General features: G+C 36.4%; 2 protein-coding genes across 6 annotated transcripts in view; both read left to right on the top strand.

Annotated features, from left to right (window-relative positions):
- Nucleotides 1-10777, top strand: part of MRL1 (Pentatricopeptide repeat (PPR) superfamily protein) — a 51193-nt gene extending 40416 nt beyond the window's left edge. For all 5 annotated transcript variants that reach the window (XM_090008861.1, XM_090008860.1, XM_090008857.1 and 2 more), the window contains exons 17-19: nucleotides 1975-2023; nucleotides 2198-2288; nucleotides 10343-10777. In XM_090008861.1, the coding sequence (XP_089864987.1) occupies nucleotides 1975-2023; nucleotides 2198-2288; nucleotides 10343-10577 (375 nt within the window). In that variant the 3' untranslated portion in view covers nucleotides 10578-10777. The remainder of the gene's footprint in view (nucleotides 1-1974; nucleotides 2024-2197; nucleotides 2289-10342) is intronic.
- Nucleotides 10778-13638: 2861 nt separating this feature from the next.
- On the top strand, nucleotides 13639-19425 carry LOC149835924 (ATP sulfurylase 2-like). The gene is made up of 5 exons (XM_090008854.1): nucleotides 13639-14326; nucleotides 14974-15379; nucleotides 15512-15772; nucleotides 18118-18204; nucleotides 18947-19425. Exons 1-5 carry the CDS (start codon nucleotides 13794-13796, stop codon nucleotides 19082-19084), a joined length of 1425 nt encoding a protein of 474 aa, XP_089864980.1. The 5' UTR covers nucleotides 13639-13793; the 3' UTR covers nucleotides 19085-19425.
- The last annotated feature ends 2970 nt before the right edge of the window (nucleotides 19426-22395 follow it).

The following is a 22395-nucleotide window of genomic DNA, read 5'->3' as shown; positions in this document are numbered from 1 at the left end:
GCCGTAGGGGTAGTTTAGGTATTTCCTGTTTTCTGCGCATATTCACATTACGAATATGTATGTAAATTTTACATTTTTTATTCTTTGTATTTTTATCTTTTTTGCTTTTTGACTTTTTGACCAAACCTTGGGGGCCCAACCATATGGCTGTTGGGCCCTTCCAACGGTCACAATTGTGACCGTTGGAGGGGCTCCAACAGCTATATGTTGGCCACCCCAAGGCCTCTTGTGTGTATATATTAGGGGCTTTCCCCTTTGTAAAGGCAAGGCTTTGGGTTAAAGTCCAATAGTGATTTTTATGAGATTTTAATGTTCATTTGTATGCTTTTGAGCATTTGAGTGTTTTTGTATTGTGCTTTTGTGCACAAGTGTTCGACGTGTTCTTGTTGTGCTCATGTGCACGTGCTTGTCATCAAGAATATTGAGATCTTGATTCTACTATCTTATCAAGGATACTTTCACACCCATAATGTAACTAACTCAACCTTTTATATAATCAGCTGTAGGTTCTGATGGCTCTGAAGTGAAGCTAAATTAACAGAAGTTTATTTTAGGTGAAAATAAATTCAGCAGTGTCTGGTTTTTCCAGTCTGAGCATGTGATTTTCAGAACATATGGCTGATGAAAACAGGTCAGACCTCAGGTTTTGGGTGGTTCCAGCCCAAAATCTTGTGCTCCAACAAATGCCACTTCTCAAATCTCATATAAAACCTCAGTTTTATGTCTTAAAATGACCCCAGAAATAGCTTGTAAATCAGGTCACCATCCATCTGACTTAAATGTATATGTATATAAATTAAGTTATGGAAGAATTTTCATTTCCATACATAGCCTACTTGACTATTCAGATTTTACAATATTAACCCTACCTTTTTCCTTGGATGTGGAGCTTAACTCGTGCAGATGAACCTTCTTCTGGATACTGGTAAATTTTGAATTATCAATGAGTTTGTCTCAGTTAAGTAGGGCACTGTCAAATGCGTAGCTCATTAATATGTGAAAAATCCTTGATGAAGATTATTCTTAGAATAGATTCTTGACCATAATGTATTTATAAAAAAATGAATAAAAAGATTAGGACTTCGGCATATCTGCATGATGAGATGACTGACACCTAGTTTTTGTATACCTACTCAGGCCTGTGTCACTCTTGACTAGGATTGAGTTTTTTCCACCTTATAGTCTTTCATTTCATTCATTAACGAGTTCATAAATATATCTTCCAAATAGTGTTTTCCCGACAAACTGATTCCCTTAGGAATTTATCTGGTTTTGTCAGATAATGCAAAATTCGAAGGAAAAAACATAAAAAAAAAATTCTAAAAAGCCTTTCTAAACTATTATGCTATAACTTTTGAAGAATCTCAGGAAAATCTCATGATATTGTTGGGACAACAGCATGAAAATTCAGATCTAGTGACATTCTGAAAATGTCAAGATTGTTGAAGGATTTTTCTCATCTCGCTAAATCTTGGTGAACATTATGATGTCTTCAAAAATATTGGAGATATTTTGGGATAAAAGTATTCACATTTAATCAACTGCTGGAAACGTGCAGTTGGAAGAATAATGTGGTATGATTACAGTCCTTTTCTGACATAACGTTCATGGTACTTTCCTTTCTGCTTAAGCATTTTGATTTCTGTTTATCTTTCGGCTTGCACTATGGTTTTAGTAATGTAAAACAAAGCCTTGATAAAATTTGAATATGCTGTCTCTTTTATTTTGCTGCTTCCCTATAATTAATTTGCAACTTTAGTTTTGCTGACTCCCTTGTTAATCTGGGATTGAGCATGTGTATTATCTTTTTCAATTGCTACAACATATGTATCTGAATCTGCTACTCTTGTACAATGATTTTTCAACACAAAACAAGTACACTAAGGTTGTAAACAGATTTGTACATTTCTTTAGCCCAAATGTAAAATGCTTCCTTGTATTTTTAATTACTAATTCATCTTTGAAAATTGCCAGGTATATCTTTTAACAATTTTGAAGGGTCTCAGGCATCGTCTTGCTGCTGGTAGATCACGACTACAACTATTGCATGATTTTTTGGTGTTTGTTTGAGAGGCACTTTATTTTACACCTCATTAGGATGTTATACTTCATCCACATTTTGAAGCTAAAATTGTTGTATGTGGTTTCTGTTTTTCTTTGGTATTTGTTTTTTATGGAACCCATGCATTTGCTACAGGTGCAAAATTGCCCAACATAATCATTTTATTACCAATTGAGAGGGCATCAATTTCATCCAAGGAAGAAAATATTGTCTCCCTTTCTGGAAGGTAACTTCATCCTAGATGAGCCTAGTCATGGATTATTAGTCTCCATCATGTTTTGAAGAGATTATTTGAAGAACTGAATGTGTGAAGTTTACCATGTAAATCCTGGGTTCATATAGAGGTGTTATTACATTGGCATCTTCAGAGTAAAGGGGAAATTGCTTAAGTTTGTGTAATCATAGTTTTTATTACAAAATACTGTGAATGCCAAGACTTTTAGATGTACTTAAAATCTAACTCCTGCTTGTCCTGAACTGTAGGAACTTCAGGCTTTTGTTGGATCTACATGTTCCATGACTTAAAACCACAAAATCTATATTGTACTTAATTTTGATAGAAAAATGGCAACTTTTATTGGATGATGAATTTTAGCAGGAATATGTTCTGAAAAAGATCCTTGCAAGTTCCTTTATGTGGATATTGTGAAAGCAAACAAAGCAAATTCTAGATGAATGATGACAGTGCTAGTGCATGACATCCCTAGCTGTGATGCTGTTGTAACCAAACTAGTCTGAGAAAATGTGTGAAAATATGAAAGTGTAAAGAAGGAAATTCCATCTATTAACAGCTGCTAGAAGTTCTACAGTCCATATGTTACTCCTGAAGCAGATTTAGGGAACAGAAAATTGTCATCATTATTGAGGGGATGATAAACTAATTTTTCAGCCTGATGTGATACTACCTATGGTAGGCCAGAAAATTGAAACTTTGCAGCTTAAAATTTTGTAATAACAGTTTCATCAGCCCCTTGAATTCCAAATCTACTCCTGTCAAAGGTAACATAGCATAAGATCAACATTTTCCTGATTGGAAGACTCAAGCATCTGAATATCTTACGATCTAAGTCACATGGACTGTTCTAACGAGTCGCCGCACCCGCATCGACGCGATGCGACATGGGTGCGGGTGCGGCACCCGGTGCAGCTATCATAAAAATCAGCCGCACTGGGTGCAGTCAAACTTCCCTAGGTCCGGTCAATCGCACCCAGGGTTATAAGTGTCCAGAAATGGACTCGGTCAACTATGACCAAGTCCATTTCGGTCCAAAAAAAAACTTAAACGTGTTTTAAGGGAGGGGGGTTAGGGCACATTTGCGTAAAACACTTCCCTCCCCTTATCGACCCTTCCTCCATGCCTCCCATCCCCCTCTTCCTCCTCCAACTGACGGCGAGCGGTGGTCCTCCTCCTCCTACCGGCAGCGGCGGTGACAGGTAAGCTTCCTCCTTCTTCCTCCTCCTCCCTTCTTCCTTCTCTTCCTCCCTCCACTGCCTCCTCCTCTCCTTCTTCTTCTTCCTTCTCCCCCTCCTCTCTCTCTCTCTCTCCTCCTCCCTGTTAGAAAGTGGCTTTGAATATTTTAGGTTCGATAATGAACCCATACACATGCACATTAAGTGCGAATATACTCACTTAAGGGAACAACACAAGCACATCAAGTGCTAATACATAAACCCATAAAAGGGATAAATATGACTTAAAGTCATAAGTTGAATATTATTGAAGAAATAGGAAGAAGAGGGTAAAAACCCTATACAATGGAGCATAAGCTCCTCCAAGGAGTAAGGAAATACAAGGGGGAGACCCTTATTTATAACACAAGAGAGGAGCCACAAAGGGGGCTCCCAAAGGAGTCGTTGGGAGCCCCCAACGGTCACATTTGTGACCGTTGGGGGCTCCCCAACGACTCTTTGGGGAGCCTTCCTAGGTGGCGCAAACCCAAAAAAGGAGAAAAATAAAAAAGGAAAAAATAAAATTAAATTACAAACATATTCCGAATGGAATATGCGTAAAACTGTGAAATGTCTAAACTACCCCTATGCCTATAAATAGAGAAATATATATTTTATATATATAATTAGGATAATACATATGCATATATACAATATATGAATATGTATTATTCTTTATATATATAAAATATATATAATATTACAAAGGTTGAATGATACATTTTAACACCCCCCCTCAAACTTTGCGTGGGGGAACGAAAAGATTGAAGAAAGCAAGAGGAAGAATCTCAAGGCTTCAAGAGCCTTCAGTCCGAATGCCATTGAAAATGCAAATGTCTTCCTCCAACGTCTTTAACGATGAGCACCTTCCATGATCTATCCAAGGTATTTCCTTTTCCACTTATCTTCAAGATCCTGTGGAACAACAACAAAGAACAAGTAAAAAATATTTTTGCACTTTACTCAAATGGAACATTCCTAACAAGGTGCAAAATTATATTTATGCAAGATCACATGATAAAATAATTACTTTAGCATGAGGAAAATTTAGAAAAATCAAGATTTCAAAATCATATATCATGTTAAATGATGAGCGGAAGCAAATTATGCGGAAATGAATTGCAAGAATGCATAATGCATTCATAAGGTCCAACATTGGACAAAGATAACCCCATAATGGGGAATAACACAATGGTCCCCTAAGGGACACCACAGTAAGCCTACGAAGAGGCATGAGTTACATATGCTTTATTGAATGAGATCCTAAAAGGCCATAAAGAGCATATGCATATATTATCATGAAATGAATTAATACTTAAAGGAATCATTAATGAACATGCTTCAAACCTGTAATGAAGTGCCAAACAAGAGAAACGAAGTCTCCAAGCATACTTTAGACAAAATAAACACAAGAGTTCACAAGGTTTTAAATCCATTTACGAGGCAAAATGAAGAGTGCTATTTGTGTAGAGAATCTTACCCATTTAGGAAAATCTCACTCAATTGACAAAAAACACATTTTGCATACAAAAGTGGCCAAAAAACCATAAACACTTAATATATAGATTAAATGCCAAAAAATCAACTTGATTTTAAATTATGCATATCAAAAATATGATTCACTTGAATATCTTAAAACACAAGTCATGAATGAAATTTTGCAAATTTCAACAATAGTTCATCCATTACAAACAACTACCTCATTAGTCCTCCAAAACCCATAAATCAAGTGTATAAGCTACTAGATCAAGAATATAAAAATAATGTCATTAAAGGCCAAAGACACACACAAAGGTGTGCAAAAGAATCTCTTGTCTACATATAATAATACTTGAAATGAGTGCATCTACGACAAGAACAAGAGAATACACGCCAACATGGACCAAAAGCATCTCTTGTCTACGTAAAAATACACTCAAAACCAAGTATGTTCAGCTACTAGAACAAGAGTAACAAGCCAACCATGGGATAAAACACAATACATCTCTTGTCTACATAAGATGGCACTTGAAATGAGTGAAATAAGCCAACCATGGGCATACATCTCAGTGACTAGAACAAAGACACAAACGCCAACATGGACTAAAATCACACACCATGGTGTGAATCAACGTGCCATGTCTACATAAAATAACACTCAAGACAAGTGTGTTCAGCTACTAGACCAAGAGAGCAAAAGCCAACAAAGGGCTACCAACACACGAAGGTGTAATAAAATTCTTGTCTACATATGATGACACTTAGATAAGGGGCATAAAAGGAGAAGACTTTTGAGGCAATAAAACTTGTAATGACAAACATATAAATAAAACCTTGAAACAATATTCTTCAAAAAAGAATACCCATAACAATATCATTTTGAAATAAAATGTGTGAATATACACACACCAAGAACACTTGTGCACAAAAGCACAAAACATAAATGTGCAAATGCACTCATATGATTTATAAACAATAAAAGGTTGGGCAATAACCTCAAAACCTTGATTTCAATATACCTTAAAACATTTAAGGTTTTAAACATCATATATCCATCACATTTATATATAAATAAGAGCATCCATAAGATCAATGACCAACATTAAACAAATGACACACTCATATACCAAATCATTCTAGAGTCCCAAGGTGCCCATAACTCACCTCAACCACCATCTATAATATGGTAAGTGGACAAACTAAAATGACATAACAATGAGTGACACACTCATAATTAGAGATCATAAACCAAATCATTCTAGAGTCCTAAGGTGCCCATAACTCACCTCAATCACCATCTATAATATGGCAAGTGGACAATCTAGAATGATATAACACGAGGTGCCCATAACTCACCTCAACAAACATCTCTAATAAAACAATAATAAGGCCAAATAAATGATGCATTAAATAACATGTGATGAGCAAATATAAATGCCACAAAAAGGCAATAAACACTTTAGGAATCATTTTTTAAAGAAAAGAGGACCGATTAAAAATTGAATCAAAGGTCCAATATAATCAATCACAATAATATGTTTTATAACAACAATTTTGCATAAATCTGAATTATGCTTAATCTTCAAAAGAAGTCATTTATACAAAAAAGACTTATTATGCAACTAACACAATTTATGAAATATTAAGCAACATCATGCGTAAGAACGGATTTGGAATAATCAAAAAGTCAAAAACAAGCCTCAACTGTGATAGATATAAAGTGCAATTAAATGCACACCAAATGATAATAGATACACTTTTATGCAATGCAAGATTTTTAAATGACAATAATCTTGAATGAGCAAATAACAAACTTAGGCCAATATAGGCATTCATAAAGATGGTGAAGTTTGAAAATCTTATGAAATCCACTATTGTAACTTAAAAAATGATGCTCACAACCAATCTTCTTACAACAACCATGAAATCTTCATAAAAGAGTATATACTCATAAGAAGATTATAAGGACCGAAAGGCTCCTTAAAGAGAGCTCAAAAAACACACAAAATTCTCAAAGAAGGGGGAAACTCCACTAAAGTGGGAGAAATCCCAACAAAGAAGAATAATAGATTTATTAAAAAAAACTTATGATAAAGTAAGATTGTATTATGGCATAAATCTATAAAATTAAACATTTATCGAGGAAAAATTCAAAACTCTTAAGTTTTATCAAAAAACATGACTTAATAGATTATTACCAACTTCTAATGCAATAAGTACGCAACAAACATTAGTGAAGACCATTTTATAATGAGACAAGCTCTTTAAATCAAATTGAAAAATCTTTTAAGAGTATAAAGATGCAAAGAAAATCACCATATTCCATAAGACCATTTTAAAACTTAATTCAACCGGAAAAAAACCGTCTTAATTAAATGTTGCTCATATAAAAAGGATACATTAGGAAAGTGAATCAAAACTTATTAAGAAATTTTTCATATATGTCAATCATTTTTCAAAAAAACTACACCTCACAAACATTTTAATCTTAACATACCTTTCTTTAAAGACTTACCATTCATATAAAAGGTATTCTTATAAACAAAGTTAGGTTTAAAATAAAAATTCAAAGCTTCAATGGTCATAAATTTTTACCGACTCATTAAAGCAAGTTTTGAGCAATCATATATCTAATTTTTTTTGCCAAACAAGTTATCATTTAAAATTTTTCAAAGAAAAACATACGAAAAAGTATGTATACGAAAAAGATTCAATAGAGTATCAAGTAACTCAAATTTTTATAAAAAGACATAATGACAAAGAGTACACATAAAAAAGAACATATTAAATTCTTCACACAATACTTAAAGAAATAGAATGCATACCGAATAACTTTAAGAAAGAAAAGAGAGAGAAATGAATACTTCACCATTTTTCTTTAAAAATTTCTTGAATACCACGCTTCCCGATGCACCAAAGAGCAACTCGATCTCGACCGAGCTTTGATACCATGTTAGAAAGTGGCTTTGAATATTTTAGGTTCGATAATGAACCCATACACATGCACATTAAGTGCGAATATACCCACTTAAGGAAACAACACAAGCACATCAAATGCTAATACATAAACCCATAAAAGGGATAAATATGACTTAAAGTCATAAGTTGAATATTATTGAAGAAATAGGAAGAAGAGGGTAAAAACCCTATACAATGGAGCATAAGCTCCTCCAAGGAGTAAGGAAATACAAGGGGGAGACCCTTATTTATAACACAAGAGAGGAGCCACAAAGGGGGCTCCCAAAGGAGTCGTTGGGAGCCCCCAACGGTCACATTTGTGACCGTTGGGGGCTCCCCAACGACTCTTTGGGGAGCCTCCCTAGGTGGCGCAAACCCAAAAAAGGAGAAAAATAAAAAAGGAAAAAATAAAATTAAATTACAAACATATTCCGAATGGAATATGCGTAAAACTGTGAAATGTCTAAACTACCCCTATGCCTATAAATAGAGAAATATATATTTTATATATATAATTAGGATAATACATATGCATATATACAATATATGAATATGTATTATCCTTTATATATATAAAATATATATAATATTACAAAAGTTGAATGATACATTTTAACACTCCCCTCATTTTTGCAAGGGCGAACCTAAGGTTGGGTTGGGTTCGGTTCTTAGGTTAAGTTCTGTTGGGTTCAGAAAAACCTAAACCCAGGCCTGGGTTCAGCTCTGCTAAACTCAGGCCTGCTAGTTTGGGCTCTTTGGTTTAGCAGAACCGAACCTAGGGTTGCTCTTGCTTTGCTGGGTTCGGCTCTGCTGAACCCAAGGTTGCTGGGTTCGGCTCTGCTAAAACCAGGCTTGGGTTCAGTAGAACTAAACCCAGACTGGGTTCATCAGTTTGGACTCCTAGGTTCAACAGAACCGAACCCATAGTTGCTGTGGTTCATCCGAACTGAACCCAGGCTTGTTGGGTTCAACTATGCTGAACCCAGGCCTTAGTTCGGTAGAACCTGAACCCAGTCTTGGGTTCGGAAAAACCCAACGCAGGGTTGTTGAGTTCGGCTTTGCTGAACCCAATGTTTGGCTTGTTTGATTGGTATGCAATCTGCTTGACTTGACTTATACTTTGTAGTTAATTTGATTTATTGCATGAATTTATGCATAATGAATTGATAATATGATAATTATTTTATGATATGATAATTATTTTTATTTCATTAGTAATGCTAACTTAAAACTGTTATAATATATATATATATATACCCTCCCTGCACCCAAGCTTTTTTTAAGTGCCGCATCGCCACACCCGCACCTGAGACATAGCTTGTGATGATCATCATAACCCACAGATCCACATCTTGGTTCATGGTGAGAACTTATCACAAGGTGATTTGTCCACATTCAGAAAATGCTTTATGAAAGTACAATATGAGATTTTATCGAAAAACACATGGTACGAGGGATCAATCATTAAGTATCTTAGTGGGCATGCAATTAATGAGAAAAGTGGCTATATTAAAGGCCTCAGTCCATAATGTAATTTTTAATCCACTAGCATGAAGATGGTTAAAGCTGCTATCAACAATATGCTTTTCGTGGTTAATGCTGCTAAGAGTTGTTTAAAAGCATTAAAGGTGTATTCTCTACCTCCATTACTTTTAAAATTAATGACCCATGCTAAGAATTGATTCCCTATATTGGCCTTAACATGACAAATACATCAATTTTTTCCCCTAAGAAACAAAATCCTTGTGTATCTGTTCAAAATCATCCAAAAAGTGACAATGAAAATAATGAAAAAAGAGAATCACACATGGAAAGTCCTTAAATATCTGAATAAGTTAAGATGAAAAGAAAACTCATTCATTTATTTGATTCAATAGTAACGAATGACTCTATACATCTGAAAACTTTCAGATATATGGATATAGGTTCATCCCTGACTTCGTTAAGAAAAGACCACTTGAAGCCAAAACATTAATAGACATGCTGACAACATCCCAGATGGCTATGCCAGAACCCGTTAAAATGTGTGACCCACAACCTGCTAAAATGTGCAATGAAACCGTGAAGATTTATATTGCAGATTCCAGCTTCTACCACCTTCTGGTCCTATGATTGTATGCATATAGTATAATCGTAAGTGGTGACTGATCTACTTATGATTATTGGATCCTCATCAGTCATGTTCATTCTGTATGGTTGCTTTGTGCATTATTTTCCAAAAGGACCAAAATGCAGAAAATATTTGTTTACTTGTTTATCTATTTGCTTATGCTCTTCTATTAACTGCAATATTACGTGTTTTTGGACATAAGTTTTGTTTGGTCCCACTACACTAAGACAGCAAAAGTAAATGATAGTCTTTGTGGCTCTGGATTTAACTGTACTTGGAAACAGGGTGGGCCAAGCAGTTGGTGCGTTGCTGAGGAGACTGAACCTACCGTACCAGGGAGGTGAGTCATCGGGAAAAATTAGAATCAGCGGGCTTTCGATGAAGCGCTGGTTCCAGCCAAGGCTTGAATCTCATTTTGGTCGGAAACCGACTAAACTGAGCTCTTCTCCATCTCGTTTGGCTAGAGGTATCGCTGATCAGCAACGAAACATTCGCATGAGCAACCTGTCCCTTGATTGAGAAGGAGCTTTGTGTGATCAGGAACCAGCTATTGCTGCAGTTTTGTTTAGAAACCACTATGATAAGTGCCACAATAAGCATAAGCCGAAATAAGAATGAAAATTGTAAATGGTAGTTTGTAAATCGGCAAATTAGAGAGATTTACTTGTTGCAGCATTTGTATGGATTCTTGAAAATAGTGAATACATCTTGTTTTCTACGACAGATCTTCAGCCCTCTTTTTGAGTTATTCTTAGGTAGAGTTTGGCCTAGATAGAAGCTTACTGCAAAAAGGAGTCCACCTATCATGGATGTGCATTGCATCAACTGAAAAGCACACTTTGCTGTCATAATAGCAAGGGAACAGTTCTTTCAATTAGCAATTTTTGTTCCCAAGGCCTCAAAATTTCCTTTGCATGAAAAATGAGTGCCGCCTACCAACAATATTTCAGATATCTTCTTTTGTGGCGTAGAGAATTATACAGCTGAGAGAGAGAGAGAGCAGCAGCAGCACTCTCTCAAGAACCCTCGTAAGTTTACAAATTATGTAAAATGAACCCTTACGGCTGTCACATGGATACAACTGCGGATGCTGAGATACTGCAAAATTTCTGTTATGACTAATACATAGGCTGAAGTATCTATGTTGTGACATATCCAGAAGACCACAATTTAAATTGCCAAGCTTAGAGTCCAACAAGCTGGTGTCCTTGTCAACTTTCATCGACAAATAATAGGGGTGATAGGGCCCGGGTATTAAACTCTCTACCAATGTCAAAATCATAGCATCGGACCATGGATCGATTTTCAAAACGATTCAGGGAATCAGCTGATTCTGATTCTGACCTGGTCCAAATTTTTAACCAGCAAATGACACGCGTCATAACATATTAAAAAAAAACAACTTTTTTTATAAAATAATTAAAAATAAGCCGAATCAGCTTGGTTTTTTTTTTCATATGAATCAGCTGTTTTAGGCCGATTCACAAGGATACTGACAACATTGTTCTCAACGTCCTTCAGCTTGAATGCCTTAAACTAGCCCACCTAGCCAGGTAAGCGGAGTCCTTGTGGGCACCCCTGATTAGTTGTTTCCACTATTTTTTTAAAATAAGTCAAACTAGTCTTTCACATATTCAAAAAGCACATGTTAGTGAAAATAGAGAATTAGACATTATAATAAAAGAGCAGAATTGAGCTAAACATAAAGAATATGTCACCTCCACCCTGGTGCCATTAGATTGGGAAAACTCGGTTTTCGAGATCCTCTTGATGACCTATGTTAGAAGGAATATTTGCAAAAGGTAAAGGTCAAAACAACAAGTGGACCACAAATTTATGTGCAAGCATGACCCACTAATCTGAACCTTGAGCGTTTAAACGTTCAAATTCATTACATACACTTTGTCCTCCTACAATCACGCGTACTGCTAGGTGGACCCCTTTATGGTCCAGAATTTTGTGGACCACCTTCGGATTGCAAATTTATTAAAAATCAGGTTCCAGCGGTTGAGCGTTATTTGATTTTTGAAAATTAATCTCAATCAATACTGATTGGCATATCTGGAAGGGGTGACTTGTGAAACCCATCAGGTCATGGGTTCAAAACCTACAGGGTACAGCATAAATTAAGAGTTAACTTTGATTTTCTTTTTTTATTTTGTTTAAAATAAACTAATTATTATTATAAATGTCTGCACTTGTGGAGGACGGTTGGGTTACATCAAGGATCTGCTTTAAGCTCTTTCTTATTAGCTATAGTGATAGATGAGCTTACGAGATCAATTCAAGAAAATGTGTCGTAGTGTATATTGTTTGCTGATGATATTGTTTTGATTGATGAGTCTAGAGCTGAGGTTAATGCTAAGTTAAAATTATGGAGACACACATTTGAAAGCAAGAGGTTTTAAGTTGAGTAAGAGTAAGACAGAATACATGGAATGTCGATTTAGTAAGCAACGAAGTAGTGATGGGAGTGTAGTGAAGCTTGGTGAGCAAGAAATACCGGTGGATGATTGTTTCAAATATTTGGGATCTATCATTCAAAAGTATGGAGAAATTGATGGAGATGTAAATCATAGGATAAAGGTTGGGTGGATGAAATGGAAAAGTGCAACTGGAGTGTTGTGCGATCTTAGAATGCCATTGCGGTTGAAGGGAAAGTTTTATTGGATGACTATTAAGCCCGCTTTACTATATGGTACGGAATGTTGGGCTGCCAAGAGATATCATATTCAAAAAATGAGTGTAGCTGAGATGGATGTGTGAAAATACAATAAAAGATAAGATTCGGAATGAGGAGATACGTAAGAAGGTAGGCGTTGCACCCATTGAAAATAAGATGAGAGAAAATCGTTTACGATGGTTTGAACATATTCGGCGAAAGCCTAATGATGCTCCAGTTAGAAAAATGGAGAAATGGAAAAATATATTAGTTAAAAGAGGTCGGGGTAGGCCTAGGAAGATATGGATGGAGGCTTTGAACCTCACCGAGGACACGGCATTAAATAGAAATGATTGGAGGAGACGGATTCATGTGGAAGACCAAGAATGATTTTCTTTTTTGGTTCATATCGCCGACCTCAATTGTTTAGGGATGAAGGCGTAGTTGTTGTTGTAGTTTGTTGTTAAAATAAACTAATCACCATCAATTGCAAATTTATTAAAAAAATCCCTCAAAAAACTTTCACGTGAAAAATAAGCTAATCAACATTAATTGTAAATTTTATTAAAATCATCCTCTAAGACCTCAACGTGGCTTACAACCAGTAGCAGTCAGCAAATGGGCCCACATAGCATCACTCGTTAATATAGCTACCAAGGTCCAAAACCCAAGTTTATGCTCCTATAATTATTATTGCACGTATTGCATGAAATCATTTTTTTTTCTGCAAACATCAACTGGAACAAGAATTCCACAATCAATCCACCTCCATCATCGAGACGACAAATAAAAGACTTTTATCAGTAAGGGCACAACGCCCAAGCTTCCACCTATACACACAGCCACATACCACATATACCAATTTTTTTTCTCCTAATAATAAATTCTCATCCATGCACCCAACTAGGCAAAGATGATAATGAAGCATGGAGGAATACCACCCACGGATTTTGGGATCCCCCATTGCTTTACTTCCATTTCCCAAACTTGGGTTTTGATTCTTCCTCATACAAAAGCGGAAGACATTCAAAAACCAACACCCAAATTTAGAGGAACCATAACTCCTTCCCCCAATGGCTCTTTCCTCCCATCTTTACACGTGTACCAACATCCATATTAGATCAAAAAACCAAGTTGGCGTTCATCCTACACCCATTTACCACCTCAATCTTCTCAAGCTCTCCTGTCCCATAACCTCTCTTCAAGTACCTTCAATGAGTCCTTCTAGAGCTTCATCTGTTGTGAAGAGTTCCCTCATAGATCCTGATGGTGGTACTCTTGTCAACCTGGTGGTGGGTGAGGGTGAGAGGAAGGCTAGGAGGGAAGAGATTGGTGTGCTGCCAAAAGTGAGGCTCACCCCAATTGATATTGAATGGGTGCATGTCCTTAGTGAAGGGTGGGCTAGTCCCCTTAAAGGGTTCATGAGGGAAGATGAGTACTTGCAGAGTCTGCACTTCAATTGCCTGAGAATGGAGGATGGGAGTGTGGTGAACATGTCCCTGCCCATTGTTCTTGCCATTGACGACGAGCAGAAGGGAGGGATCGGCGCCTCTACTGACGTCGGAATGATCGGCCCGCGAGGCGATCCCGTCGGTATCCTTCGGAGGTTGGTAGTTTTCTTCTCTTCTTTGATGCACAAATGATGTCTTTTTTATCATTGTTTGTCAAATTGTTGTTGATTTTGATTCATTGTTGGATGTCTTGTGACCAACTGTTGCATCGATAGCTTATGCAGAATTTGATTGTGTATTGATGTGAATGAGTTTTAATGGGTATCTGGATGCACCCATTTATCCAGAAAACTGGAAAATCTGGGATATATCAATGTGGGAAGAAATGCAACGTGCTTAACTTATCCAAGTTTTCTGGATAAATGGATGCAAACAAAACACCGCCCAAATCATTTTATTTCTCTAATGTGTGCATCCATGAGTCAAACATTAGGTTTATTATTTCTATTTGTTGAATGCAAATGTGCTTCATTTTGTCTTGTTTCTGTTGGTTATTCAGAAGTAGATATGAGCTTGGGCAGATTGGTTTATGTTTTCTATCTGCAGAACACATATGTGCTTCATTTGCCTTCTTTCTTTTGGTTACTTGAAAGTAGCTATAAACTTTTTACCTTCACACATGCTTCATTTACCTTCTTTCTTTTGGTTACTTGCAAGCGGCTATAAGCCTTTTGCCCTCTTTCTTATGGTTATTTGGAAGTAGCTGTAAGCTAGAGCACATTGTTGTGTTTTCTATATGCAGAATTCAAATATATAAGCACAACAAAGAAGAAAGAATTGCCAGGACATGGGGAACAACTGCACTAGGATTGCCTTATGTTGAGAAGACCATCAGTCCAGCTGGGAACTGGCTAATTGGTGGTGACCTGGAAGTTTTGGAACCCATCAAATATAATGATGGTCTTGATCACTACAGGCTCTCTCCACAAGAATTGAGGAAGGAGTTCGATAGGCATGAGGCTGATGCAGTGTTTGCATTTCAGTTGAGGAACCCAGTGCATAATGGCCATGCACTACTAATGAATGATACACGTAAGCGCCTTTTGGATATGGGCTACAAGAATCCGATCCTTCTGCTCCACCCTTTGGGTGGTTTTACAAAGGAAGATGACGTGCCACTTGACGTTCGGATGGAGCAGCATAGCAAGGTTTCTGTTAATCCCTTTTTGATTTATGGTCTTTGTTGTCCATAAAATGCAACTTATTTGCATTTGCTGGTCAGCATAATTCAAATTGGCTACGATGTGCATAAGCAGACTGAGAATTCTCTGTTTTCTTAGGTTTTAGAAGATGGAGTCCTTGATCCTGAGACGACTGTTGTAGCTATTTTTCCATCACCCATGCACTATGCTGGCCCAACAGAGGTACAATGGCATGCAAAAGCAAGAATCAATGCAGGGGCTAATTTTTACATCGTGGGTCGTGATCCTGCTGGGATGGGTCATCCCACAGAAAAAAGAGATCTCTATGACCCTGATCATGGGAAACTGGTTTTAAGCATGGCTCCTGGCTTAGAAAAGCTCAAGATATTGCCATTCAAGGTTTGTAGCAACCATAACGTTTTGTTTGTTACTTGGTGTCATAGACGGATTTTTGCCTTTGGTTATTTATTTTCTCCTTTAGCTCAAGCAATGAACTATAGCTAGTACAAAGCAATATGCTGAACACTATCTCTTTTAGGCATTTCTTGACTTCTATCTCTCAATTCACTATTTAATATGTATGTCATTTCTGCTTAGAGATTTGGTTTCATTACTAAGGTCTCTCTCTCTCTCATTGAAACAAACATATTTAAGAGTTTCAGGGTTTCCCGGATTTATCAGTAGATATGCAGTGCCGATGTGATTTACAGGTTCCTTCTGTTTACTGTCTTGTCTAGACGTACTCCACATTCATGTCCGTACTGTTCCAGACCAGGTTATACTTCTTTTTAGAGTTTTGGATGTGCATTCCTTGTTCTTTACCTATCTACTAGATGGAATGCATGGTCTGCAAGAAACTGAAAAGTGTTGCTTACTAGGGTATCCAGATCATAAAAATGGTATTGGTCCCATGATTACTATGCATCTAGAAATGTAGAACTCATCAAACATTTAACCTCTTCTCTTAAATATTTTAGCTCCAAAATAGTCTGATTCTAATATTTATTTTTTAGCCTCTTAGCTGAGCTCAGCACCTTTCTTGATTGACCATTGTTGCTTAGCACCTAAGCTTCAGGATAGCCATAGAGTCAAGGGTCTCTATTTGTGAGATAAACATACTCAGACCTGACAATCTACAAGAAGTAACCATGATGTAACTTGTAAATGTATTTTACCAGGAGCTGCATAACTAATTCATTTTTTGGAGAGTTGTCTTTTGTTTGAATACTACCTTTTTATGGCATTATGCTGAACTGTACATACACTTTCCAAGGACAAAGTGGGAACATGTCCTTGAAAGCAGGAGCATAAAAGTAGGGAAGGCATTCAAATTGATGTGGTGGGTACATCTGGAATGAGAGGAACTGAAATGTTTTTAGGTTATTTATGCTCATGTTGCCAAGAGTTCATACTTAAGCACTTTATGATGGGTTTAATTTTGTTGAAATTAATGGTGTAGCTTTGTCATTGAGTGTTTATTAAGATACCTTTAGGCCTCTCTCTCTCTCTCTCTAAGTGACAACTGTCAAGTTCTTTGCTCAACAAGTAGATCCTGGAACAATTTGGTATTGTTATGCAGTTGGCAAACGTGAGTATGGAACCCTCTTCTATCCTTTGGAGCAAGATTACAAAATTGTGACATCTGAATGCACAAGACTTAAAAAACCAGAATTCTGAACAGATTTAATTCAATTTATTTTCAAATTTGATAGGGTTTTGTGGTTCTCTGTTGCTGTGAGTGGTTCATTTGTCAAGAAATCAGAAAATTTAATTGGATTTTACCTGTTATTGTTTCCTGCAATTTGGAATGTTAAATTATCTAGTACAATTCATATTGTATACTGTGAGCTTCTGGTGAATGATATGAATAGATAAAACACATAGCATAGTAATACCTGAATCCCTATTATTTTTATGACTGCGCATCTTCATAAATATAGCAGTAACTAGTAGCTATGCCACCAGAAAAGTGACAAGCATCTTTCAGGAGACATGTTTCAGCATATGAATGTAATCGAATTTACGCATTAAAATTCCATGCTTGCAGTGGAGTAAGTGATAGATTCGCCTTCATTGTTGGTCATTGCAGGGAGGGGACCTTTCTGTGAGAATCGACCACTTTCAAAATTTTGTCATCATTGTTCCTTAGACGTGCAGCTTGGGTAGCTTAGGATCTTTATTGAACTCTTGCCTAACCCCTGACTGATTCCATGAAACATTTGTCAGGGTCCACAACCAAATCTGCAGGGCCATCCTAGATCACAAAGCGGCCATCATTGTTTACTCTGGTTTCTGTAATAGGCAATATATCCTTAAATAACTTAACCAAATTCTTCATATCCTTCATCTGATTTGATTCACCACAAATTTCTTATAATCTGCAGTCATTTTTTAGATGTGATACTCTTGTAAATACCTCAGTTCATTGCAACAATATGACTGTTAAACCTGTAACTTGAGATGTATAATTCCCAATTATAGTAGGTGTATACATGCATACGTGGTTCAGTTTTTCCAGCTTCCTTTGAGATAACTACTTATCAATGTTTTGGCATGTGTATTCAACACATAATAATCCAAGCTAGTGTCCTAGCTGGTCACATGCTAACAAAAAACAGTGCTAAAACTGTAGATGTTTATTTATTCCTTGCTTTACAAAAAAATTCTGGTCAACTATAATTACCTTATTCACTTGTACAACATTGACCATAGACTATTGTTTTATGTGCTGCCATTTTTTGCAGGTAGCAGCATACGACAAATTGGAAAAGAAGATGGCTTTCTTTGATCCTTCACGTGCTCAGGATTTTTTGTTCATCTCAGGCACCAAGGTGAGCTAGAACAGGCCAGCTACATGATCATCCATGAATGGAAATGCTGAAAATTGATTGGATACATGAAACTTTAGAAAATCAACGGGAACATCAAAGTGCTTCTTTTACAGAATTTATATTGGATGCTCCATCATTCAACACTTCTTTTAATTTTAACATGATATCAACTTTGTTTAATAGGTGGTTTTTTGATGTTTTGATGCAATGTACGTAGGTTTAATTTTCACTTTTGGCATAAACTTTGTTGAAAATCAATGGCAAAAAGTACTCATTCTTATAACAGCTTCCTTCTTGATGACACTGTTAGCAATTTATTTGGAAAGAATAGACTGTCATTCAATCATAAATTTATGTTTAATGATGTTCAAATTGTATTTTTCTCCAATTAATTGTAGGATATTTCCTATTTTGGCATTTTAGGTGGAGAATCCGTCAGTTCAAACATCAAATTGGTTCTTTCTAAACATGACTGCTTAATTTCGTAAACTACAAATTTATCAGTAATTTAAGGCAGACTTCCATCACATAGATCATACTATTTTCTTCAGTTAAAATAATGCTAGATTGTACAGTTATATGACATTTGCTTCTCTGAAATACGTCATAACTAAAAAATGTGTTCCATTTGTCATTTTCAAGCATCAAAGGTGCACTTATCATGCTTCTAGTAGTTTTCTCCACCCACATCTTGCATTGGGTGTCAATTATGTGACCATCATATTAATGTTTCATGATACAGATGCGTGCATATGCTCGAATTGGTGAGAATCCACCGGATGGTTTTATGTGTCCTGGCGGATGGAAAGTTCTAGTTAAGTATTATGAAAGCCAGAAAGTTGATGATGCAAGCCAGCCACCTACTGTTTTGTCTACCTAGGCAGTGTGGCATTGCTGCTAGAATGCTATTATTATTACTATTATTATTATTCTTTTATTTCTTTTAAATACTGTTGTCTATGGTATTGGGTACACACATCTACAACTTCTTCGCTGAAGCCATATTCTCTGAACTGACATTTGCCGGAAAGCATCTCCCATCTGTCCACATGGTAATGTAGCAACTTTAGCTCTATGCGGTGTCATTTCATCCTGTGAGAAGTATATTGATATTCCATAACATGGAAAATTTTGTGGCCATTTTGGAGAGCTTTGGCCTGTCTGTGGATTTCATGTAGGGCCATGCCTATTTTATGGATTTATGTACATTTTTCCAATTATGCATGACGTGCTTTTACTTTATTCTTCCATGTGGTTTTCTTCTGTGAGGAATTTACCATCCTCTACAATGTGGTTCATTCTTGGAAAAAGTATACCGGATATCCACTGTCCTTAGTGAATCACGAAAAACTGTAACTTTTGGTATTATTGTACTTTCAATGTTAAGCTTTCCATCTGTTTGTAATCTTCTACACTCCCATCTTTTGTAATCTTCTACAAAGTGGTAAGTGGTATTGGTGCCAAGGTCTCTGTGTTTAGAAACATTGACATGTGACTTCGGTGAGGAATTTACCATCCTCTACAATGTGGTTCATTCTTGGAAAAAGTATACCGGATATCCACTGTCCTTAGTGAATCACGAAAAACTGTAACTTTTGGTATTATTGTACTTTCAATGTTAAGCTTTCCATCTGTTTGTAATCTTCTACACTCCCATCTTTTGTAATCTTCTACAAAGTGGTAAGTGGTATTGCTGCCAAGGTCTCTGTGTTTAGAAACATTGACATGTGATGGACCCAAAATATCTAGACACTTGCGGTGAAGCAAAGCTTTCCAACTTTAACAAAACCATGCATTGAGAGTTTAAATTGGTTGTAGAAATGTTCATTTTTTCCTTTTCCTTTTTTTTATTAATGAGTTTTCAAAGAAGGGAAAATCTTTTTTTCTATTTTCTCAGTGAATTGTGAGTTTTTATGGTCTTATGGCTAGCTGTTTGATGACATTGATTTGGACTTTGATCTTTTTACTTGTGAAGAAATTTGACTTGCTTGCTTGTTAACTTCTGGCTGGTCTATGTGTCTGTCATGGTCATATTAACTGTAATAGGTTGCCAGGTTTGAACTTGCTGAAAATACCAAAGACTAAATCACAAAACAAGCCTCAGATTCCATGTAATAACTCCTACTTATACATGCATCTGCTTATGACAGGTGGCCATGTCCAAAAGGTTGTAAATTTATAGTTACAATGGTTTAGCTTTATTTTGAGTGGTGTAGCTCATATTACAGATTATGAAACACCTGAAAGCATGACATGAATGGCAAGTCATGCACCAGAATTATGAAAATGGTGTAGAAAGAGGTGTACAGTACATCACTTGTCGTTAGAATTGTGAAACAAATTGCCAAATTGTTTTTTTGCAAATGGAAAACTTGTAGTGCTGTGACGTGCACATTTGATCAAGTCCATAGCCCTTTTGGATAGATCTGTCATCAGGCAGAATAACAATCAGACAAGTAAAATCACTTCCAGGGCAGTTTGTTTTCTTCCATATATTCATGCAGTTCCAGAACATCACAAGGTGTAAGATCAAAGCAAGAAGTTCTATGCATATATCGAAAGGCATTTGTTGTTAAATATTAGTACATTACTTGTAGCTCTTTTGCTTCTGAGTGAATGGTGAGCCACTGTAGTTTGTTGAAGAGGTGGTGTGCACCTTTCTTTTGTTGCATGTGGTTCTAATAATACTTTATGGAGGTATGAAGTGTTGAATTTGATTAGCATGATTAAAGATGTGAGTTATGGATGCCCAAATGAAGGCTTTGGACAAAATTAGAATCCAGTTTGTTGGCTTGTAGCTCATGAATGTGCAGAGATACCTGTGCTTTCTTACATTGTGGCATGGAATACCTGGAAAAGTGAGTATTTAAGGTGATTTTGATAAAGGGCACTTACAGAAGGAAAAGGAGCCGCAGCTTAAAAGGTGTATGATCATCTCCCTATAGAGGACTGCTTCCAGTTACTCAGGATTCTCTTATTGAGTTGCCTGCTGGGCAGAGGCACAAAAAAGGAAGTTTAGGGGAAGTGAGATTCTCATTATATTTCAAATTTGAGGCATTCCATGAGCTTCTAGGAAGCATGCTTCTCACTTATATAAAGCTCTGCCAGTAACTATTGGCAGGATTGCCATTGTTTGACTAAAACTGATCTGTCATTGCCTTCTAGATCGTGAAGTAATGACTATGAAGCACAAATGTTTTTGGTTAATTTCACCTGAATAAAGTTCTTGTTTAGTGTCTCTCTCTCAAGTGTGAGTGCTATTAGAAATTTTACCTTAGTAGGTCAGGCAACAACTGAAGTGAGCTTGGAGGCACCCATAAACGTGCTATCTTTCAAGCGATAGTTGCCCCCACTTAGGATCAAGTCCTCGGTGCAATAGGTATTTGTGCAACTATGCTTTTAGGATATAACCGAGATTTTGCATACTCGCGAAAAGTCTGTCCATGCCTGCACTGGGTGAGACCAATAACTTCGACATGAACCACCTTGAACAACTTCTTGACTAGGATAGAAAGATCTAGGTTCAAGTTGGATATGGATTCTGGGTTTTGATATGAGTATGGATTCAAATTATAAGTGGGTATAGATCCAAACAACAACTGAATCAAGATCTTAATAATGGATCTGAATATCAACTGGGTATGGATTGTAAATGAATCTGGATCTGAATAGCAACTGGATTTGGATCCAAACAACAATTGGATTTGGATTTGAACATCTGAACCTAAATCAAAACTTGATTTGGATTTAAACTGGATTTAGATCTGGATTTGAATTAAATCTAGATCCAAATTGGATCTAGATTTGAATTGGATATAGATCCAAATTGGATCTGGATCTGAGTTTAAATTAGATTTAGGTCTGAATTGGATTTGGATTCGAACAATAGCTAGACCTATATTTGAACTGGATTTGGATTTGAACTGGATCTAGATATGAATTTATATCTAAATCAGATTTGGATCTTGGATTTGAATTTGATATGGATATGGATATGAATATGAATATGAATATCTGGATTTGGATTTGAATCCAAACTAGATCTGGATCTAAACTGGATTTGGATTCGAACAATGATTGGATCTGGATTTGAATAGTAAACAAATCTGAATCTTGGATAGGGTTCCAAACAACAACATGATCTGGATCCTGGATAAGGATCTGAACAATAATCGAATCTGGATCCTGGAT

This window comes from Nuphar pumila, chromosome 6 (assembly GCF_984573655.1).
Source record: "Nuphar pumila chromosome 6, dmNupPumi1.hap1.1, whole genome shotgun sequence".
Lineage (NCBI taxonomy): Eukaryota > Viridiplantae > Streptophyta > Magnoliopsida > Nymphaeales > Nymphaeaceae > Nuphar > Nuphar pumila.
Note: the sequence above shows the minus strand (reverse complement) of the source record. Positions and strands in the feature narration are given on the sequence as shown.